This window comes from Lutjanus erythropterus, chromosome 14 (genome assembly GCF_056507025.1).
Source record: "Lutjanus erythropterus isolate fLutEry1 chromosome 14, fLutEry1.hap2, whole genome shotgun sequence".
NCBI lineage: Eukaryota > Metazoa > Chordata > Actinopteri > Lutjaniformes > Lutjanidae > Lutjanus > Lutjanus erythropterus.
Window position 1 is genome coordinate 36,027,887 of NC_139330.1, and position 26,354 is coordinate 36,054,240.

The following is a 26,354-nucleotide window of genomic DNA, read 5'->3' on the forward strand; positions in this document are numbered from 1 at the left end:
AAAATGTTTCCACAAAATTGTGCTGATCCATTAATCATTTAGAGAATCATTAACAGTTACTTGGGTATTTTTGAACCTGGACCCTGTTTTGCCATGTTTTTTTTGGGTCTAAGTGATACGCTCAACAATTTTTGAAATTGGTCCAGTATTGCGTGAGCCAGCTGCAGCCATCAGCAGGCTGCAAAGTAATCCTTATGGGTAATTGTGCACTGTCAAAGTGTGTCCACTAAAAGTGTTTTTTTTTGCCACTGACTGGCTCAGATTGTTATTATAAGTGTTTGACAACATTATGGAAAGGATCCCTACAGAGAGAGAGCTTTTTGTTTAAGAGGACAGTCCTTTTTGTTTTATCAGGAACAGCTGATTTACTGCTCTCACCAAACTCAGAGGAACTGTCATTTTCACGCTGTCATCTTCATTTAAACTTGAAAGAAACCAAATAAAACCACCTTGGTTTGTCCTTTGACCTTTTATTTCAACCCTCACTTCACTGAGTTGTGTATGAAAATGTTCTGGCTGCAGGACCTGCATTTAAGTTGATTTACATTTAAATGATTTATTGATATTTTTCTTTGTATTAGTAAGTGTGCGCCCTCCGCAGGTGGTGAGTGCAGCTGTAACCTTTAAGTTGGTGGAATGACGTATGATGAGGAGAATGTGGGTGGACAAAACAAACAAGTCTCAAAAGTTAGGAGATCATATTTGACTATTTTCTGACATTTTTGATATTAAATCAGTAATTGATTGGTAAATTTAAAAAATGACAGACAGGACTAGATGCTGGCTAAAGAAAGTCAGCTGAGCGCTGCAGTGTGACAGCAGCTTACTTGATAGCAGTGTAGATGTCCTCCAACATGTCCTGGTCAAAGTCTTTGTTTCCATTTACTCCCTTCAGATTTTTCTTGAATTGCTGTTTAAAGAAAAAAAAACAGTACAGTTAGTGTGGAAACTTTATTCAATCACCTCACACACTTTGGTAGAAACATGGACTGTCATTTCTCCACCATCAACATGTCAGTCAGTGCATCTCAACACGGCAGCTTAGCTCAGACACCCAAGCCTCTGGCATTCAGCGCTTCATTAACTGTGCATCCAACCAACAATTAAAAGGGCCTGTGTGGAAACACACTCGTTATGTGTTACTTAATACGCTTTAGTTGCAGCGTTAGGAAAACAGGGATTAGAGCCAAGAGCCTCCTGTAAATAAACAGAAGCACCCTGCGATGAGTGACAGCCTCAAGGCTCGGTTTTATGCCTCCACGAGGCAGGCTTTGTCCTCCTGGCAGGTAAGAGGAGGGAAACAGGAGCTTCTCTGCAGGGACACATAGAAAAATAAACAGCAGCACAGAGAGCTAGAGAAAGCAGAAGGCTACAGAGGATCAGGCCTCTATTTGTCGTGCTCATAACAGGGACACGCACCGTCTCACACTCACACGCAGTAAGTCACTCAATATCAGAGAGAAACTCTCTGAGCTGCCACTGCTCACACACAAGGTGCCAAATGGAGCAGCATGCTGCGTTTTCTGGACAAAATTGAACATTATAGCACTGACCTCACCTGTACCGCACTGAAAACATGTCAGCACACTGTCACATCCTTGGGAACAGGATCTGATTTACACACAGTGATGCTAGGCATACTTTTCCCATTTCAAAAATAACCCCACTGCCAACACATGCTGTGGTGAATACTACACATTGCAAGCTGCTAAGTAACTGAAGTGTTAGGCGCCACTTTTATTGGCCCTCTCCAAACTATTGTGTGGAAGCCTCTGCCTGTTGTCTGAGCCTGGAGGTCAACGAACCTTCCTCACCAAAACCGCAGTTGACCTTCAGGGAATGTATAGGGATCATTAGGGACCATACAACGCCAGCTGTATGACGACGTATGACTCGACTCAAGACGGATTAATTCTACAAAGTATGTGGACATAAAAGAGAGAAAGAGAAAGCAAGTGCTTGCTATTATTTGTCAGTGAGAGTGGCCCACCCACAAGCTGCCCCACAGACTCTGTTTAGTCTTCATCTGCTGTCAATCACAGACAGAAAAAACACAGCCAGAGATGGCAGATGAAGAGTTAGACACACTCACTCACTCAGTCACACACACACACATCCACCACCCCCTCGCCGCCTGTTTAGGATGAGTTCACCTCTCAGACGGACCACCACTGGCTACAGCTGTTGGCTATGAGCTTTCTGAGCCGCCAAGCAGCACCAGTGCAAATGCAAAGCACTCACAGAGGAATGTCATATCACCAGATACAAATAGTGGCATGTCCAGATGAGAGGGAGAAATAGATATGTGAATACAGTTCAGCTTTTTTCCCTTTTCAGAATTAAATATGCAAACTTGTGTGTCAGAGGAATTAATAAGTATGTTTACATTAGTGTATAATCACCTGGAAATAAGAATTCTTGTGTTTTTATTACCCTAGAATGAGCTCTATACATGTCTGGAGGGAGCAGCTCCACTTCCACAGAGGCCACCATGTTGCACCACCATGTTTCTAGGGTAACTCAGAACAGATAAACCAAATACTGTCTCTAGATACGGCCAGTCACGTTTTTTTGAGTATCTCGGTCACTACACTGCCCTACAAAGGAAAAAGGCTTCATTAACTTAATTTTTTGTCAAAAATTAGTTCTAATAACTTTTGTGACATTAAAGATATTCTTTGTTATGTGGACAAATATCTTCTCTGGAATGCAAACCACTGTAACTTCAGTTACTGTACTCCAACATGGAAAAAATATGCAAGAAAATGAAGAAATATGTCAACTATGTGCATTATACTATGACACACCACTACAATGACTGATCCCAGGTGTGAAAAGACACTGCATTACAATTCAGCAATCAGTGTCATATTTTATCAGAAAAGGTTTGATAATATTTAATATTTTTTTCTATTGCAGCAAATTGACTTTTATATTTAAAGTTCCATTTATTTCCATTAGCATAGAAATATTAGTAGCTTCAAATGCTCAGAAACATCCCAAAACCATCGAAGTGATTTGACTTTAAAAATTCAAAATTTTCTCAGTTCTGCACTCTGGGAAGTTACTGTCTTTTCCTTTGTAGGGCATCGCAGGTTCTCCAACAAACTTGGAAGGAGAGGGAGAGGCAAGGTGTTTGCAATCTACATACTCACCACTGTTGTACACCCTGTCCTTTTGGACTCAAAGGTACATTCTTTTTTTTTACCAACTTTACAAATGTACATCTTACACCCCTTTAACACTGGACAAAAAACTACTAACATCTGTCTTTTGTCTTCAGTGTGAAAGGGTACAATCAGCATTCAGTCCCGGGTCAAATGACTCTGCAGTGGTCACAGGTATTTATCAGCAGTGTTGGAAACATGACACCAGGGGGGATAATGTTAATATTTGCCTCCTTTCTGGCACAATGCTATGAAGGTTTGTTACCTCCATTTGTGACTTCTGTGTCTCCTTCAACCCATTTCCACCTGGTATTAAAATGTGATCTGTATCTGGATGTGTTATCCAGAAAAGGGACAAAATGCAAGGTGTTTAATCTTTGTGATCAGAATGTGAATCTGCCAGACCGCATCTGGAGGCAGTTGATCTTACACTGTGTTCAGGTTTCAAGTAGGTGTAAAACGCAAGCTGTACTACATTCTGGATAACGTATCCAGATACAGATTACAATCTAATGCCAGGTGTACATGAGGTTCTTGTTATCTCAATCACAAAGTCCATCAGTTTCCTTATAAGTGGTGCCTTGAAAATTGTTCCAGGTTAGTCAGAGTTGAATTTAAAAGGGAGACTGAAGTCAAAGATATTAAATAATAACCACAGTTTGTGACGTTGAATGTGACATGAGAAAAAAATAAATAAAAATCAGCAAGTCTACTGACAATGGCAGAGGAGTCAATCACTTATTTAAAGGATCTACTTGTTTTTTTTTTTTGTTTTTTTTAAACTAAATACACAATGTGATAAAAAAGTGAGTGTCATTCAAGTGTTTATTTATTCTTATTTATTTTTAGGACCCCCTCAAAAAAGAGATGCTACATTTCAAGGGGCTATCCTTCAGTAAATTCCATTTAATTCCCTTTATTCTGATGCAATGTTGATATGCAAGCGGACAAACCTCAGTATAACTACTATTAGTAAGCAGATTAAGGTGAAGATGTCAATTTGTCAATGTTATTTGAACATTTCTCAGTGTTCAAATAACATTTCTCATCAGTTAACAGACTTTTCACTGGTCTTTTACAACTACCAAGTTTTAAGAGCTCTGAGGCTAAATGCTGGATTTTACAGGACAAAGATACGTAGAAATGTTCAGCTTCTACTGGTAAAATAAATGAATGTCATATGGCCACACAGGTTGTTTGTTATTTATTATTATTATTACTTTCCTGTGTCTGACTACAGCATTTTAATAATTAGATGCTAAACATATCATTCCTTTCTACATAGAAACATTTTAAGAATTCAATTAAAAAATCCTATTAAATTGTTATTTAAAACTCACCTACATTCTTGTACAAAGGGTCCCCAAATACATCTATGATCATTTTCAAGTTGTTTCAAGATACTACAACGACCTTTCATATTGTGTTGATCCTGTAATAATTAAATAATTATTCCTTTTAATTGGCTAACATAGTACTCTGTAACTTTGCCTGGGAAACATTAAACACAGGTTTGTTTCATCTGATGTCCCAGAGGATCTGACCCAGCGGCAGATGTTAAGAATAAGTCTAAAATACAGCCGATCTCTCTCTGATGGTTCAGTTTGCTTATGAAGGTCAGATAAAGGCATCATTATGAAAAACTCCTTGTAGTAGGTTAAATAGACAACATTGGTGAAAATAGTTAAATAAATACATAATGCTACACAATAAATATAAGGCTTCAAATAGGCCATGTGACTCATAACAGCCATTACCGCTTCCAGTGACTGCTGATGGGCTCCAAATACCCTGATCAGAGCACCCTTGGGACATACAAATGGGTCGAATACCAAAGTCACACACTCTCAAACATTTTCTCACATCTCCCTCCTGAAAGCAGATAGTTCTTTTTTTGGACCATCAGGGTACTCCCATGGTTCTCCAAGTTAAATGCAAGACTTTTAAAGACCTTTTTAATACCACTTAGACTGACATTTAATCCTGACATCACAGTCATGCTGGCAAGAATATGAAAGATATAATGAAAAATCACTATGGATATTAATACCTGGCAAAGAAATATTTACAAAGTATTTTAGTTTAATCAAACATTTTATTATAATATTCACATTCAGTATTGCCTGAGATAGGCTTAAAGGGATAGTTCACTTTAAAATAAAAATGCAGTCATTATCTACTCAACTTCATGTTGACTGAAGGTCAAGTTTAGTTTTTTAGTCCACAAAACACTGCTGGAGACTCAGAGGAAAACAGTGTTGCAGAATCTCCCAGACAACTTGGGTGAATGATGACCAGTTTTCGAACAAATGGAAAAATAAATAAAATGCCTCCATACTGCTCACCTTGTGTAATCCAAGTCTCAGAATGTCTCAACATGCCATTTGCACACCATCACAACACACACAGTGTTTTGTGGACTAAAAAACTAAACCTGACCTTCAATCAGCATGAGGGTGAGTAGATAATGACTCATTTTGAGGTGAACTATCCCTTTAACCCACTGTTATTTTGGATTCTGCTGCCACTTAAAAAACGTCTCTTGCCCATTCTGAGCTGACAAGCTAGTTTGTTCATAGCAAGATGCAAGACGTTTCTTTCCTGACAGCTGACTGATTCACACCAGAGCTTGTACACACTCCATGCTCAAGAGCGTAAAGCAAATAAAATACTATGGAGGTAAATGGCATTTTAATGGTTACTTTGCATGGGCCACAGACCTGGTGTTAAAAGGTTTCATTGGAAATGCGCACGTGTGTGTGTGTGTGTGTGTGTGTGTGTGTGTGTGTGTGTGTGTGTGTGTGTGTGTGTGTGTGTATGAGAAGAAGAGATCACTCACCTCTACAGTCATGGGGATGTTCTGCTTGCGGACATTGTGGTTATGCTGGTCAGTGTTGAGCATGATGACAGCGTAGGCCAAGGCAAAGCCTGCATCATTGGTCATGAAAGGAGAGCCGTTCACTTTCTACAAACACACAGTACACACAAAATAAGAACACAACAAAATACACAAACCAAACATTAAATCAGACTGTGCTACTGCATATTACATAAGCAAAGCTAACCTTGTTCCTGCACTGAATCTCACCTTGCTCATCCTGCTGATATTACAGTGACCCCATAGAGTGGAAAACTCATTTACAGTGTCACTGCCTAAAATTACTCATCGACTCTTCCAAGGCCATTATTTGTGTCTATGAGGCCAGCCTAAGAAAAGGACATTACTAGAAATAGTTTCCAGGCCACATGGTTCCTCCTGCTATTTACAGAAGTCAAATATTCCCCCCTGTGGAGTTTGTCCTTTGGCCACCATTGTGTATATGTGTCAGTGGTAACACTTATGTCATCTTACTACTACCACCTGGAGGCTTCATCACATGATCAGGTAATCAGGTTGGAAATGAATCGCAGTTGTCTTCTAAGACATGGTGTATATTATATAGTAGGCGGGACCAAGTCAAACTCAAGTTTCCATAAGTGGAACAAACAAGTTTTTCTGGCCCCACCCTACCTGTCTGAACTCTTTCATCAACACACTCCCACCCGTGCACTCCACTTTGCTGATGCTGATCTTCTGTCCCCACCCATCCGGACTAAGAACAAATCCTGGGGGGGGACAGGGCCTTCTCCATCGCTGCTCCCACCCTCTGGAACTCACTCCCCAAAGCCATCCGAGACTCGCCCTATCTCCCTATCTCCCCATATTCAAAAAAATCGCTCAAGACTCACCTGTTCAACACTGCTTTCAATCACTGACAGTTTCAAGTCTTGGCAATGAAATCCTAAGTCAAGTTGATGTCTTTGTTATGACAACTTCACATTAATCAAGACAACATAACCTGTCAATGTCTGTCAAATCCAAAATGTATCACTGTAGTTGAGATCAAGGAAAGTATTCATGACACATTTATAATGGTCTCATGATAGCCAACATCTAAACCAACCTCCTACCTACCATACCTACAAAACCTTGGTCTTATCTGGATGGCCTGTACAAGAGCTGCTGCACAGCAGTATACAACAGTGTCATTAGCACAAAAATTAAAATAAGCATCCAACATACCAGATTATTTATCTCAGAATTGAATGAAATGGACCTAATACATAGTCCCTTTTACCCATTTTGGATGGATTCAATATTCAATATTCAATATTCAGATTCAATACAATAGCTATTCAGTAGTTTGAATACCAAACGACTGCCCCCTCTGAGAGTCGGGAGTTAAGAAGTCTACATTTTACTGAACACAGCTCTGGAATGTTGTCCCCTATTAATCTGAATGGCAGAATGTTTCAGATCCATAGTAAGAAAGAATCGTGGAGACATTTTCAGAGGTTGAGGAGATGTGTCTTACATGCCAGTTGTCTGTGAAAGTTTCCAGAAGTCTTTGGATGACAGGTGCCTCTCCAGGTAGTCTAAAGGCCTCCAGGTAGAGCCGCAGGGCCTCATCAATACGAAGCCCCTGGAAGGCGAATGTGCTGGAAAACAGATTCACATTATTAGAACACACTTCAATCATTATCAACACTAAACACACCAGTATGTCATAGGAACCAAAACCTCTACACCCTTTGAGACCAGACTGTAAAATAATAAATTGTTATCATCTTTTAAAATGACCAACTGGAATTTGAGCCTACTTTACAAAGCTGTCCAGAAGCTCCATGTGCTTGCGATCACTGATGTATTCTCCAATCATCTTTTTGTCCAGTCGGGGGTTTTCTCTGAGCCACTGGGCCACCTGGTTGTTGTCCATGGGGTTACTGAGAAGGCAATTGTCCTGCAGGAACTGGATTCCTTTCTTGGGCTTCTGGTTAAACTGCTCTGTGCCTGTGATCAGCAGCTGGACACATGACAGAAATGACAGTTTGAGGGTGAAGTTGTAGATCTTGTAACGTTAGAAGAAATCGAGTTTAATCAAAACATCTCACCTTTTTCTTCGTTCTAATTTCCTTCAACTCTTGAGAATCAGGTAAACATGATGAGAAACGTTGGGGTTTTTTCAGAGCTCTTTTCTCAGCTGGGTGAAAAAAATAAACAGCTGTATAATTTCCACTCCGATGCTTAGGAAGGATTTAAAGTCAGAATATGAGTAAGATCAAAGTCTCACCAGTGTCACTGTCTCCTTGATCCTGTCTACCCAGTCTCATCTTCTCTGCCATCAGATGTCCACTGGTGGGTGGACACACGGGGCTATTCTCAGCCTGTGGAAGACCATTGGTACTACCCAATCTGTTCAGATCTGAAGACAAAAGAAAAATACATTTGGTTGAAGCACAAAAGAAGGAGAAGCCAGGTTAAGGAAGAATATTATTGATATCTACTATTGTGGTGTTATTTCATATCTTTACATTTTACGTATTTTGATGGCCTAAAAATGGTTACTGTTTATTATTAGAAGAAAGAGATGAAGACTGAGGGTCAATATTAAAAAAAAAAACAAAAGAAAAAAAAAACAGAGCTTATGTACTAATTTTCTAAGGTTCCAACATTTAAATGTGTGTAAGTTACATGTATATACCATTTGAAGTGTCTGTTCCGTTTTTGGTTGAAGCTTCTCCCTCTGCCAGCAGTGTTTCTGACTGGTCCTGCTGAGCAGTGTTGTTGACCACCTTGGCTTGGCAGTGGGCTTCAGTGCTGTCGATCACTGTGAGCAGAGCCTCCAGTGACAGGAGGTGGGTGGTGTAGAGCTGCCCTGACACTGGGAATGCATTCTGTATCAAGGGGAGGAAAAACATTTTTTTTAACAAAATATTGGCATTAATTTTATATAAAATCAGGTCAATCATTTGCATGATATTAATCAGTGTTTTATTTTACATTTGTTGTCTTGAAAATGGTCAGGATGCAGGATGCAATTTAATACTTTTTTCACAACCATGCCAGCCAAACATTGACAGACCAGAAAACCAGAAACAAGACTAGCTCAAAAACTAGAATATAGCTTACGTGTGCAAGAGACATTAGAGGGCTTTTAACTTGAAACAGGGGCTTTTAGCTTGAAACAAATACAGGAAATGGCAACCATGATCCACACAGGATCATGGTTAAGGACTATCCATGCCACGCTGTAAAGCTCTGTTTGTTTATGCTCAACACAGTGTCCCAGGCATGAGAATGTGTACAACAAAAGTGATGTCACTGCCACTCTGAGCTGAACGTTACCTCTCAAGGATGGTTGTTGTTGTTGTTTTGGTATGGTATGTACAGATAACCAGCAACACAGCATCAGGCTAGAATTAATTTTCAATGGAAGCCAAAGACGTGAAGACAGGAACATGTCTACAACTGTCACTGTGTGTTGGACTTAACACGCAACAAATAAAGGTTGAGCTGGCCTCAACTCCTTTCAGCATTTGGCAGCAATGAAGGCAGCTACATTTGCCCATTTTGTAGCTGTGTCACCAGTGTGAAAATGAAGTTAGGATAGCTTCACATCTCATTTGCACTCTGAACTTATATTTGGGAATCCATGCATCAATTGTCCTTCAGGCGTGTGCACACAGGTCCAGCCTAAGAGGCTACAGTTGACATTTAGTCTAAAAACATGGTGTAAATTGTGTCTTTTTGGGTCAAATTTTAATGTCGCGGCTTATGGACACTTGGATTACACCACACAAGCAGTATGGAGACATTTTGTGTTTTTTGTGTTCTTTTTATACATTTTAAAACTGGTCACCATTCACTTCAATTGCACTGGATTTGGCTGCAACGCTGTTTTCCACTGAAGCTCCAGGAGTGTTTAGTGAACTGGAGATCTTCACCCATCCTCACATCACAGGGGTGAGGAGATACTGAGTGAAATTTCATTTTTGGGTGAACTATCACTTTACGTCACTTTTCTTTCCATATTGCCAAATCAGGGTTCATCAGAAAACAATGCCTGTGTCACGCATTGATGCACATTGAACCAATGCAGTCAACCACACCCTTTCACTTTAAAAGTTAACTGTTTGATCTCCCCTTAAGACCCTCTCTACTCTACAAGTCTATTTGCACCTATTCATTTTGAATGAGCACTGGCCAATTGGGAATTAATATTACTGTATTTAGGAGAAAAAACATTCAAGACCTTTGTCATTTCAATTCAATACATTCTGATAAATTTCTAGAGCTTTTTAAGGGATCTTTTTCAAAGACTTTTCAAAACCTGCAAATAAACACATTTAAATTTTTTAGAATTTCTTGTACTACAACATGGCAGTGGAAGAAATGTTATTTAGGATTCATGGAAAAAGAAACCACTTGAAAGGAATAGAAACTAAGCACTTCACTTGAAGTTTGGCCAATCCAACAAGAACTTCCAAAGTCTCATGGATAACAAAGACTCATAAACTCAATCATAAATTTGCTTAAAGGGGTCATGTTACCTTGGACAGCAGCTTGGTGAGGTCCTCAAACAGATTGGAGCAGTAGAAGTCACAGTCGTAGTTGATGTAGAGCTCGGTGACAAAGCTGGGGATCCTCCACAGCTGGACCAGTGCCTCCAGAGCCATCTCCTTCATCTCATAGGGCATTTTAATGTTCTCTGATGTGATGATGTCCATCAGTTTCTTTAGGTACATCTGACAGTTCAGCACATGGGGGGATACTTATTAGGGCGTCAATTTTAACCAGATATTCTGATTGTATAAGAGTCACTTTAAATGACATTCAAATGACAGCATGAAGACCATTTGATCCATATAAAACAGAAAAAAATGTTACATGGTTACCTCAAGTTGAAACTTTAGATGCACTCTCATGCTTTCGAAAAGCAAGAAGCAAACTCGTATGGAGGACGCATACAGGTTCATACGGTCCACACTCAGCAACTACAAAACACAGAAATCATCAAAGCAGACACAAGAAAATATTAACATAGAACATCAGTCCAGCTTTCTCACATACAGATTCACTTATTCACTATCACTACAGTTTTGTTCCTACTTTGACAGAAGCTGAATATAAAATTGTCAACACTGGGATACAGTATCAGAAATGATACAATGAACCTCTTTCAGCTTTTACATATCTCTTGACAAACTACGGTTGGCGGAGAGTGGCAGAAGTCGTTGGTCATCCTGGCCTCTAACCAGTATTAGGGCTGCACAATATTGTGTATCAATTATATTGCAATTATTCTGAAAAATAATGCGATTGCAGTATGATTCACAATTAGTGGAAATGATCATTTTGGCATCACAATTTCCATTTCCACTGAAAAAACACTGAGAAGCACAAAGACTCTCTTCTGAACTTGCAAATTCAATATTTTATTACGTTATTTTAAAATGCTGAAAAAATGTTGACTTTGCAAGTGCAGAAGACGTGTTACATTGTCGACTCTTCTCTTATACACCTGTCTGCTTAGAGGTGTGCTAAGGTTTTGCTTTTTACTGGGAAAAAACACAAAAACAAAAAAAACACTTAAATAATGACAATGTGTCATTTGTTGGGGTCTGTGCCAAGCAAACATGTTTTCCTACATCTTGAGAACAAGATTTGTAGACCAGGTGATTAGGATATTTTGTCTTGGCAATAGTCATATTGTGATTTTGATAATATTTTGAATTGCACAGCCCTAACCAGTAACAAATATTTTAGCTTGTAAGGAGCTAACATACCCCATTATATGTTGGTAAAAATCATACAGCATCACTTCAAAGTTAACAAAAGAAATCTTAATCAAAGTAAAAACCTGAGCAGATCAGCTTTGAATCAACTGATGCAGAGTGTTTATGCCTGGCAAGTAGGTGCTACATGTCTCCTATTCCCAAGTTTTTACAGTTTCTGACTTAGACATAAATGTTAAAAAAGTTTTTACCAAACAATAAAAGATGTCAACTGTCACTGATGCAGACAAAAAATCCAACTAGCTTCAATTCAACAACAAACAAAAGGGTACATATATACAATGTCTACAGGCATTTCTCTGTTCTACTCCACCTGGAAGAGATGTCTGCACAGCTCATCCTTGACCAGTCCTAATAAAGACTGGTAGTTCTCAATGTGTCCCGACTCCAGTGCCACAGTCAGCAGCTGTAAGCCCATGTGCATCATGGCGTCAGTGTTGTGGCGGTCATGGGGGTTGGTCAGTGAGATCAGGAAGCGAAAAAGCTCCCTTAGACATGGAAGGCCATAAGGGATGAGGGATGCTCCTAAAGAGGAGATGACAGGAGGTTAAGGGGGGACACAGAACTGTGTAGATAAAATATAAAAAAGTTTAGAAACCCTCAGTATCCTGACCGTCTCTTTGTGTGGACTGCGTGAAACGGACTCCTCGGGGGTTGACATAGTCCATGTCATGGACAGAAGCGCTGTCTGACTGCTCTGTAATGGATTCTTTGTCCTCAAGAACTTCGGGGATGGACTCGACTGAGGCTGACTGGGCTGGTTGCACCTGCCTGCCCTCAGACTATACACACATGGAAAGAGAACACAAATCATTTAGTCATCAGGAAAGTTCAAGTCACATACCAGATAATAGGATTTGACTAGAATTCATTGAGTACAGCGCCTTAAGGAGTTTTTTTTTTAATTACGGAGTAGAGGGAGGGGGTAATATTTTAAGGAAAAAACTTGTCATGAAGTCATAAATTTATGAGCAAAATCTTGGATATTCTCTCAGATTAAGGTGGTAAATTTATGAGAATAAAGAGACAAATTTACAAGAAAATTTACAAGAAAATTCTCTGAGATTTACATGTTCAATTTACAAGAAAAAAGCATGCATTTATGAGAAAAATCTTGGATATTCTCTCAGATTAAAGTGGTAAATTATGACAAAGAAGAAAAAAATACAAGAAAGAACAAATATTCTGAGATTTAAATGGCAAATTTACAAGAAAAGCTCTCCTGGCTCATTACTATTATTATTTTTTTTAACCTACAATGACCCTTGTAGTACACACCAGCAATAGACACAATTTCACAAAACAGAAATTAATGTTATGTTATTAATAAAAATTAATACAATCATTAGTGTGCAAAAACTGATCAGGAGCAAACAGGAGATTGTTGGTCGTCCTGTCCATATTGATCACGGCTGTACCTGTGCATCCAGAGAACCCGGCTCAGTCCCAGGGAGTGTGGTAGCAGCACTCGGGGTGGCTGCAGATGAGCTACATTGTTCCAGGTCAGAAAGGTCTTCCCTGGACGTGGCTTTGGAACAGGTGTCCAGGCCGCTGTCTGTAGTTGTAGGGCTGGAAATAGATGAACCAGCACTGTCTGAAGCCGGGAGGATAGAGGTGGATAAGCCTTGCTCAATAAACGGGACGCCGCCTAACAGGAAAGACATACAGTAATACAATGATGTAACATGATATGTGTCGCCATACATCCACAAATGTATACAACTGCTTCATCTATCATGTAAAAACGAGCAGCTACATGTAAGATCCACTGCAGATTTCTTATACACTTCTTTGCCAGAATGTAGGGTCAATATTAGACCAGTCTAAGTGAAAAGAGCAAGTTATTACTGTCTACTTTTAACCCTAGCAGCATTTCAAAAGGAAGAAAATAGAATTCCGTGTGATTTTAGCTTCCACAACATCCTGAAAGCTGAGGAAGATTATTTGATGACTGTGAGTGTTTTATTACAATAGTGTGTCTCCTACCTGAAAGGTTGTTGTTGCTGAGGGTGCTGGGCTGGGTTGGGTCCATCTGACCAGAGGGACTTCGGACCATGTGGCGAGGTGGCCTTGGCGAGCGTTTCTGCTTCTTCCATTTGGATGACTCACTCATCCCACCGGCACGCATCTTTAACTAGAGGAAACAGAGTGGATCACTGAATACAGTCCCTCCAAACACAAAGTACTGCTGGACCATTATTACTGATTAAGGCCATGATCAGATAGGATGCTCCATTCTCATTTAATTCTTCCTATTTTTCTCTTTAGAAAATAAAAGACAGAGCTGTGAGCAGCCACTTTATCACTCCGTTCACAGTCACCAGACTCCATTTACAAACAGACATTTTATCTTCATTCAATCTCAACAGAAACAAAGTAAATCTCACCAAAAACTGTTCCAACAATTGACATCTGATTGTTTGGTTGAAATAAAGTTTTAATTCACCATGTTAGATGTGAAAATATTCTGGGTACATGCTGTTTCTCCCTGCTGCTTCTCTGATGTTGGAGCTCCCACTCACTCCTCTCCTGATATTGTCATGTCCAACGCCATGAATTAAGGGCTTATTTCAACCAAAAAACAGAGTTGGTGATTTTGAAAGCAGTAGACAGATGACCTAAGACCATTCTGATAACTTCTATTTTGTTTCTGTTGAGTTTGAATGAAGATGACAATGACAAAATTGAGGTTTCTGTAAAGGGAGTCTAGTGACTTTTTCTGGTTAAACACACTCTTTAACAAGAAGGTCAGTGGCAAAAAAACATTACTGTTAGATGGGGCAGCACGAAATTTATTCATGTAATACACTTACACTGCTGTACATTGTACTAGGGCTGGGCGATATAAAGATACAGTACTTTTGCAACTCCTAACAGAATCTCTGTATCTGCATTATTTTACCATTTCATATTTGCTTTCAGCTGTGTCAGAGTCGTGTTCATAAGTTACTCCTGATGAAACCCCCCACATGAAAACATTTCCTGATAGTGCTGGTCCATGATAAAAGTGTTTAAATAACGAAGCAACAGGGAATTTCTGTTGTGAAGAACTGAAGAAAACAGCATGCTCACTCCAGAGATGTATATGAACGGTTTATCCACCGCTATACAGCTGCTCAACCTGAGCCTCCTTGAGCTTCTCTTAACTTAAAAGACACACCTTCAAGTGGGTAGCCCTGTTGTAATGGAAATGCAAAGCCCCGCCATGCTGGGCTGATGGGCTTGAGTCAAACCAAGTTGAACCAGGCCAGCTCTGTGTATGGAAAAGGGCTATTAGTTGCCAGGGTAATCCTGGTTCTGTGAGAAGTGGGTGGTGCGTCTCACTTTACTTCTAAAGAGAACATCCTATTTGATCACAGCATAAAATGAACACAGCTTCAGCTGTGATTAACCAGCATTTCATAAGAATGCACAGACAAAAACAGCACAGAATGAACATGCACACCGATACTTAATCTGTTTGATGTAAGGTTCTGTAAAGATACCGTTTGAGTGTTTGTATCTGTTTATTTAGATCATTTAGGATTTCAGACACTATTTTAAATCTGTTAAGTGACCTTATCTCACCTTTCTTTAAAAAAAAAAAGATACTGAGACATGCTCTATCTGCAACAGCTGAGAAAGCACATGGGTGGCATGATACACAGCAGCTGAGACATATGCATGAGGGCGTAAACCCAAAAGACAATTCAAGTAAAAATAATACAAATGTAATGTGCGCATTCACAAGCACAGACATGTCACAGTGAACTGTGTTTGTCATGATAAAGACTGTCAAGATTTGCTTATTTCTTTAATAACAGATGATCATTTCTTAAATACAACACATGTCAACTTTTTCCTTCAAGCCATGTTTACAGACTACAGAAGTGGGAGGTTAGTGAGGTCTTAAAAAGGTTACGGGGAGAGATTCTCCAGCCTGAATACTGAAAGTCAGCTTCCTTACCTGCACTCGTTTGTTTTTCCACAAGATATTGTAAGCCTCAGAAGAGAAGGGGAGCGGGCAGGTGCCCGTGATTAGTGATGGGTAACATGTCAGCAGTGGGACCAACACAAAACACACTCGAGCATACACGTTAATGCATGATGGGAGGGGGTGTGGGATCCAAACAGGGGACAGACGCAGCCACTATAGGCTCTAACACTAGAGAATGAGCAGCCAGCTAATGAGAAGGCAGTGCGAGTGGACAGGCAGACATGACATGCAAACAACCAACGATTGCTTCCAGTTCAAGATTCAAACCCAACATTCAGGAAATACTTCATGTGGAACAATACAACTGCCATTCAAACAAAACAGCAAAACAGGGACATTTCAGCCTACAGTGTATTTATATCAAGGGTGTTAATCATCATGATATGATATTATACCGATTCTTTGGCCAACAATATGATATTTGACAATTTCACAAAGTCTGCCATGACACTATTCAATCCAGGGGTCTGGGATCAATATTTGATGATATCATACGATCATTTAACACGTTCACGCTAACTCACAAAAAGCAACTCAATTATGATTTGACAATTTTATGACTTAACTCTTCCAGACATTTATGACATAGACATACCATGGGAATTTCAAAATAAAGGCATATCTTAAAGATGATGATGATATAGATCAATATTTTCATTTTGCATCGATTATACTGGATCAGTGAATATTGAATCAATGTATCGATTCAATTTAGGGATGACAACCATTCTTCAAAGATTGATTAATCAGTTCTTACACATTTGATCAGGTAAATAAAAATGTATCAATCTACTATCAAATTAAAATCTGAAATATAACAGGTTACTTTTAAGAGCATGCTCTGCATGTTCTCTGATATTAAAGGATATGTGTTTAATATATTGGACTTTATATCTTTGAGGGGGGAAAGTGAATTTGGTATTGCTTGGTATAAACAATTTTTGAATGTTTTTTTAATAATCATTCATTAATTAATTGATTGTTAATGTTACCAATGATCAATTAAGGAACGTTCTTATAATTTGCGACCCTAATTCAGATTAACAAATCATTACACATACATAGCTTACACGTACATAGCTTGTTTTCACTGGTATGACCCATAATAGAAACAATGGTGGAAAACCTGAAAGAAACTAAATTAGAGGAGCATAAACGTCCCATAAAATTTCCATTCAAAGGCTTACATATGCTGTTTTCTGCTGCTCTTTATCAGAAGTGGGAGATTTAATCAGAGGATGCTCACTGGCCAAAGCATTTTCTCTGATTGTGAATACTACAACTGTGATACTGCTACACTTAAACACTTAAAAATAAAACATAAAACTCTGTGTGCCTTGTCCAGAATAAAATGTGGTCTGTTTGATGGCACCCGTAGGTTGGCATAGGTATGTGTCTTTGTAAAGTTTAGCGTGGTGGCTCCTGCAGGACTCCACCTGGAGTGTGGCTGAGGGGGCTGAATGAAATGGCTACCTAGCTGCTAGGGTGACTTGTATAAAAATTCTGCCCCCGTACAGTCGACATGAACGGACAAATTAGACCAAAACTGCTTTTTGTACCAGGCTGTAAACATGTTTACTTCTGCTGTAGAGTTGGACATTTTAATATGGAGGTTTATGGGGATGGGGGCTACACAATTTACTGTTAAAAAAATAAATTAAGTAAAAAAAATAAAAATGCCATCTCCATTCATGCGTCTATGCAATCCCATTTCATAAAGATGACAATTCACTCGCTCCATAAGGACAAACAAACAACATCACAAAGTCCTAGCCACCTGACCACACAAACCTCTGTAAAGCAAGAAGAAGAATCTTTAATGTTTATCAGTATTTAAGTTAATTACTTGTTTAAGTGTTCTAAAGTAAGAGAGAAAACAACACTTGTGGCATTTTTTGTTGCAAGACTTTTGAGTCCAGCATTTTGATATAGATTATGTCATCTGTTTAAAGCCCTGTCGAGACAGCAAGGGTCTTACTGTAGAAACATTTTTTTCACTTGAGCCTCTAGGAGTGCAATAAATATTTGTGTTGAAAATATAATAATCACACGAAAGAACTGTGATCTCAATTTGTATGGGAAAAATTCAGTGATTCACATTTTAGCAAGAATCATACAGCCCTAATGGAGACTGACTCACATTTGGAACCAGACTCAAGTGGCCTTTACTTGAGTCTGGCTTGAGTTTTCACCACTGTCATGTTCAAATAATTCATCGATCAAATCAAATATCAACAACAGGTCACAAGAGTTGCTGGTCTACTGCTGCCTTGATTGGTTAGTTCGTTTGTGTTTTCTATGTTTAAAAGGGTTGGTTTGGATTCAAGTCGCACAATGACACAAACCAACTAACCAATCAAAGCAACACTAGACCAGCAACTCCCATATTTTGCATAGTAAAATGACTGATTTTGCTAATTGAGTCTGGTTAGAAATGGTTTTAGGTGGCTAACATGTTTTACTGCTACTCCTGTCCACAGCAGTACATTCCTTACCTTCCTACACTGGTACTGCTGATCACCTTCTACTGTAAGTAATACACTGACTATGACCTCATATGACCTCATACAACCACACACAATATGAACTATTCCTTTAAGAATGCATTTAAATAGCAGCATTTGATATCCACAGCTCAGACTGCAGTTCTGCCTCTTAATGTTCTAATTTTCATTAGTTAGAGCAACTACAAGGTTCAACATTTTATCTCTAAAGGAATGAATTCAGTGTTGATCTTCAATAACTTGAAAATGTGTGAGAAAAACAGTTTCAGAAACCCTGAAAACCACCAAAGTTTTATAGCAACCCAATGCACCCTCATGCACTCCCACCAAGAAGCCATGTTAGGCCTGTCTATGTCAGTGCACTATGCCAGTGGGCCAATCATGTGGGAAGGTAAGTACCCTCTGTAGGCCATTTTGACTTGTGTTCCTATTCTGCTCTGCACAAATAAGATCCTGAGTGTCCAGGACACAAGACGGACTCTGTGGGAAGGAAAACAGGCACACACACGAAGATGGGCAACTCAAACCAAGAAACTAAAGGTTCCAAAAAGCCAAACTGAAGTGAGAGGGCAGAAATGAGATTAGAGGAGACTGAACTGTTAAGGACAGGTGACAGGAGCAGGACAAGCATAAACAGGGTGTTTAAGGTTTATCTAGACTTAGAGCCCTTAATAACATTGTTTTATGAATCACACTTATTTTAGATGTTAAGTACTACAGATCAGAATATGCAGGGATAATGTGACTGATATTGGTATTTCAGACATGTTCATATGATGCTTTTACATTTAGTGTGTTTCACAGCCACAGATAAAACGTTCAGACAGAAACCTAAAAACAGCACAATGACGATGAGGAAAAAACAAAGACAGTAAAAATGGAGAAAAGGAGCACAATAACAGCGAGCAGATCAAATACACATTCAACATCTCAGTCCTGTTACCTTCTTCATGTTGGCACCCACATAACTCTTGGCCTCCTCTTTGAACTGTGGTAATCTGAAAGAAACACAAACACCCAGACACTTTAAATAAAAGAGTCTTAGTAAAATTGCAGATTATTGTAAAGGTATCATCCTAGCTGCTTTTTTAGACTGTCTCAGCATTGCAAAACTATTGGATGGCCTAAAACTTTCTCCAACTCAATAACTCAAAATCTGCATCATTCAATCAATCATGTTCACATTTCTAGAATCACACCCATGCCCCCACACACTGATCCTCCTGACTGTTCTAACATCAAGGCTTAAATCTAAAGGTGACCGTGCTTTTTCCACCAGGGCCCCTCAACTTTGGAGCAACCTGCCTGAGAAGATAAGGCTGCAGAATCAGTAACATACATCACTGTCACATACGGGTACTTTGCCAAAATGTCAGGCCATGCCCCCTTTTGGAGGATAGAAAACGAGGGATCCCATAGACAACAATGGAAATGTATGAGTTTTATAATCTTGTCTGAACATGAGCGTCTGCAATATCTTTATCTTTCAATCACTTCTTAAAAGCCACCTTTACAGACTTGCTTTTATGTGATGTCATCTTTGTTAGTGTTTCTATTGCTTCTATTGTTGGATTTTTAATTATTTATTCACTTTTTGTTGCTTTATAGTTCTTATTTTTTATTTGTCTTAAATATTTTTTTCTTATTCCTTTATTTAATTGCTTTTATTGTTTTTAATTTATACTGTCATATGTACTAGAGATGCACCAATCGACCAGCCAGAGACCGGTGACCGGCCGGTTTTCAGCGTTACATATCTGTCTTGTCACACACATGTTCTGCATGATGGTCACGTCATGTGCGCAGCAGACAAACTGACCGTGATGTCAACACAGCGCCGATAACAGCTACACACTCTGACACATGTCTGCTTGAAGCCGGTGTCAGAGACAGATTCCAAGAACAAGATAAAGAGAAGACAGAAAGTCTACAACGAGACAGAGCAGCTGACAATGTCGCAAAACAGCCGTAAACTATGTAGCTCTTCATGCTAATGTTAGCCAGCAGCAGGCTACTGTTAACAGACTGACAGTTAAAATCTCACCTCCTGTTCTGGCTGAAGAATAAACAACCTGTGTTGATGTGTCTCTTCAAACATCTTCTCATCCAGACTCGTTTAACTTCTGTGTCTGTTTTTCTCACGGCAAAGTTTTACGGCGGCAAACTGTTGCATTGTGTCCGTCTCCGGTTTGTTTACAAACCGGTGCTTCCACAGGCGATCACGTGAAATCGCGTCCCGCGAGATCACATTCAGCTGATTCATAATCTAATCTATTTAATGTAAACCTATAATAAGCCCTGGCTGTAACCTGGAGGACTTGGGGGAAGATTTAAATAGTATTTAATGAATATTTAATAGTCAGTGTCATATTATGAACATCTAATTTAATTTTTACAAGAAAAGTTGCAAAAATGTTTGTGAATGCTGTCAATTCCAGTTCTTAGAAAGACTGAAAATCGAAATCGGTCAAAATCGGAATCGGCAGGTCAGACCCTTATAAAAACCGGAAATCGGAATCGGCTAAGAAAATTGCAATCGGTGCATCTCTAATATGTACCTTTATATGGTATTCATTTTGACATTTAACATCTTGCTTTTAGTGTCTTTTCTGTCGTCTTGTTTTAACTTTGTCTTCATGTGGTCTTGGTGTTGTTTGACCTTACTCTTTTGCTTCTGTGGTTGTATTACCTAGCTATCCCTGTCAAAGCAATTTCTACAACACTGTTTATAAATGGTGCTACATAAAAAAAGTTATTATCATCATGAAGTACAGAGGATAAAAAATTGTGAATGTGTGACTGAAAAGGTATTCATTGTGCTGCTGATGCCATTAGGAGCTTTAAATTGCTGGGGAATGGCAGGTTAACAAGGAGATGCATTTTGGTCATTTTTCTAACAAGAGATGAGCACCCCGCACCCCCCCAACTCCCCTCAACCTGCCCACTGCCTCAAACAGATGAAACAATTCATACAAAAGGAATCAGAACGTGTCCTAAGCTGCTTAAGAGGCAATATCACGGTGGGAACTTCAACATTTTAAACCTGAGCCAATAAACTTTTCCAGCATTGCTGTTCTCAAGGCATCACACTCTTTCTGTGTGTGTGTGTGTGTGTGTGTGTGTGTGTGTGTGTGTGCGTGCGTGCGTGCGTGCGTGCGTGCGTGTGTGTGTGTGTGTGTGTTCTGTGGACTCTAAAGCTTTGCTGGAAAATGAGATGTCACCAGCAGTCACGCACACATACACACAGACAAACAAAAAAAAGGAGCCGGCAGCCCCCTCCTGACATTAACTCGCCGTTAATAGAGTGTTGTCTTGCGAGCACGATTATTGGATGATCTGTGGGTCCAACAGATTAACATGCCTAATACTTTCAGCAGGCAATCTAAGACTCCTTGTGAGGGGCTGAGGAGAGCTGCTGCTCATTATTCTCTGATGGGGGTGTGTGGAGGGGGGCAGCCTAGACCCTCTCACATCTCTATTATCCAGGGTCTGTGGACAAGTGGGGGGCTGGGGGGGTTGAACATGAGCAAAATGAGATGTGGGGCCTGTGTGTATGTGTGTGAGCAGTATCAGAAGGATGGAGTAAAAAGCACATACTAAATTTATATCTGCTGCTCATGTGTTTACGACTGTGGCTGCCATGCGTTTCTATTTCCATGCTTGCACAGTCAAATCTAGTTAGAGGACATGATAACAAGGTGCCATGCAAGAGTCCTGCCAATAAATCAAAACAGGCCAAGAATGCTTGGAGGCAGGGGCAGTGAAATGGTGACAAGCTTGGCAAAAACCAACACTGGTCTTGACTAACCCATCGCTTTGTGACAAATCCTGCGTCAAATAGTCTCAGTGAGGACGTGTACGCCTTCAGACAGGAGGTGGATAAAAGCAGAACTTTATTTAGAGCTCTGTTTGTTCTCCAGGTGTGCTCCTTCACATTCAGATGAGTTTTTTTTGTGGCTCATTTTCCTGATTGCTTCAGTCTGGGATGGCTGGCGATGCTAATTCTGTATGTGTGTGTTTTCGCAGGTATGCTTCTTAGTATTTATGGGGCTGGGAGCTTTGCTGTTGGAGCAGAGAGCAGCTTCATCTATATGCAGATCATGTGGTATGAAGCTCAATTGGCTCATCCGCTTGTCTGTGACTGAATGTGACTGGCACTCTGATGCATCTGGACAGGGTGCTTTGTTCAGACGGGGGTGATGGGAAGAGAGGAGCTCTTATGCTAAATGCCAAAGGAGAAATCATGTTATGGCATTAGTCAATCAGTGGCCCATTGACCCTGTGCACAGTACAAAATGAAATTCATGAGCTTGGAGGGGAATAATGAGGCCTGAGAGACAGATATATGCAGAGAACCGTCCATCTATAATCCAGAAGTGATGGAGGAGTGCAGCAGCAGTCCGGCCTGCTCTTCTTCTGTGGTGAGACAACTTAAGATTTGGGATTTAAAACTACCCTTCACTTTCCTTCACTTTTAAGGAGCGTTCATGCTTCAATTCTAAAACTACAAGAAGCTTTTTGATTAGATCATTAAAAAACAGCTCCTAACCAAGCACCAGATTTTAACAGAATATGTGTAAACAGTCCTAACCACTTCAGGAGTGTACACATTAAAGGGACAGTTCATCCCAAAAACAAAAATAAATATTTTTCCCCTGGCCTGTGGAGCTATTTTTAGATTTCTTTTGGACATATTGGCCACAGAGATGTCTGCCTTCTGTCCAACATAATGGGACTAAATGGCACTTGGCTTGTGGTGCTCACAGCACCAAAAAATACATTTAAAAAATTCAATAACAGTGTCTCTTTCCAGAAATCATGAGCTGGTTACTCAAGATAATCCACAGACCTTGTTAGAGCAATTTCATGTAGGAACTACTTTGGCTGTATTTGGCTCATGCCTTCTAAATGATGATGATTTTTTTTAAAATATATATATGTGTATATCAGAGGTTGCGCTAGACTTTTTCATTGTCTGTCATTTTTACTAACATGGTCATAAAAGTCCCGTCATAATCTATTTTTACCTGTCACTTTAATTTTTAAAATGATAATAATTAGATATTCAATAGCATTTAATTTTGATTCGTTTTTAATTAATATTCAGTCCAAACAAGCTGAACAGAGAATCCACACCGTACCTCTTTTATCAACACCATCATCGTTATTGGGCTTTTTGAAGAAACTTCAGCTGCTGACACTCAGCTGCCGTGACACTAGGTGCGTTTGAGATGAGCCAGGCCTGCCCAGAATTGATCAGCTGTGATCGCCGTATAGTGCATGCCGGTTAGATTTGTGTCCCGACTTGATCCCGACTAACCTAACCTCACGAGATCAAGGCGGCCGCAGTTTGCAGAGCCATGTGTGTCAAAAGGAGGATCTCTTCTATTTTAACTTCAATCAGCGACCAAGAACGCACTTTATTTCTTCAGTTATGATCATGATCTGCAGACTACAGGTAACCTACAGGTGATCTAACAGGATGTTCGCGTCTCTTCCTCTACTCTCTCGTAAGTCTGTTGAAAACTGTCCGACTTGACTGCAGCTTTTTGTCTCCACCTCCTGCTGTGGCCGCCTGATCTCGTCCACTCTCCAGGCGAGGCGCAGTTCATCTCGAACAAACCTAATAGCTAATTAATATGCTCACTGGCCACCAAGTGGTCAGGAGTGTGAGTTGCAACCTGTCAAAATGACAGATGACTTTCAGCCTTTTCCGTCACCGTTTTAAAAAAACGGTCAATGACGGAAAATATTCGGTTAACGCGACCCCTGGTGTATATAGACACACACATATTTTTTTTTTTCAACTTAAAGATGCAGTAGCAGTATAAAGGTGTCAACATGAGTGTGAGTCACATATGCATCATTATACATCTTCCCACCCTCCCAAGCCCAATTTTCCCATCTTAATCCATCCAAAAATGTCTAGAATTAATAGGTTACACTGGTAGTTTCTATTTAAAAAAATATGAAAGTAGAAAATAAAAAGCAAAATCAGTTAATCCGAACACAGCAACAAAAGCAGCAAAAAACAAAAGAACTGAGGAAAAAAGAGAAAGAGAAAAAAATAAAAAACAAAACAAAACTGAAAAATAACAAAAGCTACCAAATATACAAAAAGACCAAAAGGCAAAAGAGTTTTTGAGGTTGAGTCAATGCCAGGAGAGAAACTAACACAGCACCCGTCTTCATTCACCACAGTTCCATTCATTTACCTGGAGAACAGTAGCTGCACCATGTCGACCAGTGTATGCTCAGCTGATTTCCTGAGGAGCTCTGCAAACACACAAGAGAAACACATTTTAGAGCCAAAGAGACTCAAACACAGGAGCAAGATACATAGAGATGAGAGACAGACAGATAGACATTCAGACAAACTTCACAGGGAGTCTAAGTGAGGGAGAGAAGAGGTAATAGAGTAGGAGCTGTAAGTGTCAACTAAGACAGAGTTTAAACCGGGAGAAGGCTTATGCAGACTGTTTCACATTTCTCTAAATCATTCATTCAAATATTTCTTTCTCAGTTTGACCAATTTAATACCAAGAAAATTACCACATGTATCAGAGAGAAACCAGCATGCTGAGTAATAAGCATGTCATATACCAGAATAAATACAGTACAGTACAGACAGTACTGGTCATAATAAACTGTTAAAAGTCCATGTGTATTCAAGAAGTGACCAGTGTCTCCTTAAAATGAAGGTTGTTGGATTTTAATCATTTCTAGATGCATGTTCAGGTAAAAAGATTGAGTACTTCACAATAAAATAAAAAAGCTTATTGAAAAACTCATAATCAGACTGCACACAAACCACAGGAGCCGTTTAAATATTTTATAGTAGAACTTGATGTGTTAAACTAGAATCTGCTTGTGACTCCTACTAGAAATGATCATATCAGAAATAGTGTTTGATGTGACTCACCACTCAGACGCATCTCGAAGCAGATCCTGAAGCAGGACTGCATGATCTCACAGACAGACTCGTTGGTCAGATGGGCTCCAACTGGTGTCAGCAGCAGAGTCCTCAGGACCTGAAACACAGCAAAACATAACTGCACTAAAATCCACAGTCACATCATTCAAATTCATCAAACAAATGACTGAGATGATGGCACTGAAAATAATCAAACATATCTGGGGACTGAACTGAAATGATTTGGTTTATTTGGTCCTCTGTGAGAATAAACTGAATATATTTGGGTTGTGGAAAAAAAAAGACATTTGAGGATGTCACCTTGGACCTTAGGAAACACTGACCATCATTATTCACAGTTTTCTGGAATTTTATGGACCAAACAACAAATCGATCGACAGGTCAATTGAAAAATTAAAAAACACAGAACTCCACAGCCCTACATGAAAAAAACTGTAGACACACAAAAATGAGCTTGAATATGTGTTGTATCAAAATGTGAAGCATTAGTTAGTTTAGTTAGTTAGAGCATTTGAGACATAATGCTCTTCATGTGCATTTAGTTGGTCATTGGTTTACTGTTATGTACAGGTCACAGTAAGCTGGTTTGGGTCAGTAATAAGTAGTATCATCAGACTTTATTATATGAGGTGATACATGTACTTTCTTATGGCAGAAGACTGAGAAATAGCATTGTGATTATATTTTGTCTAAATATTTAGAAAGATAGGAACAATTATTGACTGGTTTAGACTTAAATCTAAAGGCATTTATCTAAAAGTTGCTGCCCTTATTGTCACAAAAAAAACTTTAGTACAGATATTACTGAGCAAACTATGTATCAACAGCAAACTATGCTGGATACTGTTTCAAAATTACAGATGTGATACTCAACTTAAGGTCTGATGGCCAATTCTGGCCTGCAATAGGTGCCAGGTGGCCCTACAACCATTTTCCAACTCACAGTCATATGAGCCTATATGCACTAAAAGAGCTTCAATGTGTTATTCATCTTGTCCCTGGTAAGAACAGCTGATGTTTATGTTTCATGTTTGTGAATCATTACAACAATTCAGTGACTGCAGGATGGAAGAGGTTCCACTGATGTTTAATCTTATATGAATTTTTTCAAGTGTTAGGTTTTTGTCTTTCAAACTGTAAAGCATTTACAACCAAAA

General features: G+C 39.4%; 1 protein-coding gene across 6 annotated transcripts in view; it reads right to left on the reverse strand.

The window, feature by feature from the left end:
- Positions 1 to 26,354, reverse strand: part of gbf1 (golgi brefeldin A resistant guanine nucleotide exchange factor 1) — a 110,916-nt gene that overhangs the window by 19,683 nt on the left and 64,879 nt on the right. For 3 of the 6 annotated variants that reach the window (XM_084735170.1, XM_084735167.1, XM_084735168.1), the window contains exons 6-22: positions 25,186 to 25,294; positions 24,479 to 24,539; positions 19,207 to 19,261; positions 18,663 to 18,743; positions 13,770 to 13,917; positions 13,202 to 13,431; positions 12,397 to 12,565; positions 12,097 to 12,308; positions 10,884 to 10,982; positions 10,539 to 10,733; positions 8,690 to 8,882; positions 8,279 to 8,410; positions 8,100 to 8,188; positions 7,809 to 8,011; positions 7,523 to 7,646; positions 6,007 to 6,132; positions 828 to 910 (exon numbers count right to left, since the gene is read on the reverse strand). In XM_084735170.1, the coding sequence (XP_084591296.1) occupies positions 828 to 910; positions 6,007 to 6,132; positions 7,523 to 7,646; positions 7,809 to 8,011; positions 8,100 to 8,188; positions 8,279 to 8,410; positions 8,690 to 8,882; positions 10,539 to 10,733; positions 10,884 to 10,982; positions 12,097 to 12,308; positions 12,397 to 12,565; positions 13,202 to 13,431; positions 13,770 to 13,917; positions 18,663 to 18,743; positions 19,207 to 19,261; positions 24,479 to 24,539; positions 25,186 to 25,294 (2,309 nt within the window). Of the gene's footprint in view, positions 1 to 827; positions 911 to 6,006; positions 6,133 to 7,522; positions 7,647 to 7,808; positions 8,012 to 8,099; positions 8,189 to 8,278; positions 8,411 to 8,689; positions 8,883 to 10,538; positions 10,734 to 10,883; positions 10,983 to 12,096; positions 12,309 to 12,396; positions 12,566 to 13,201; positions 13,432 to 13,769; positions 13,918 to 15,729; positions 15,766 to 18,662; positions 18,744 to 19,206; positions 19,262 to 24,478; positions 24,540 to 25,185; positions 25,295 to 26,354 lie in introns of all 6 variants that reach the window. The other 3 variants (XM_084735172.1, XM_084735173.1, XM_084735171.1) reach the window with 2 other exon arrangements.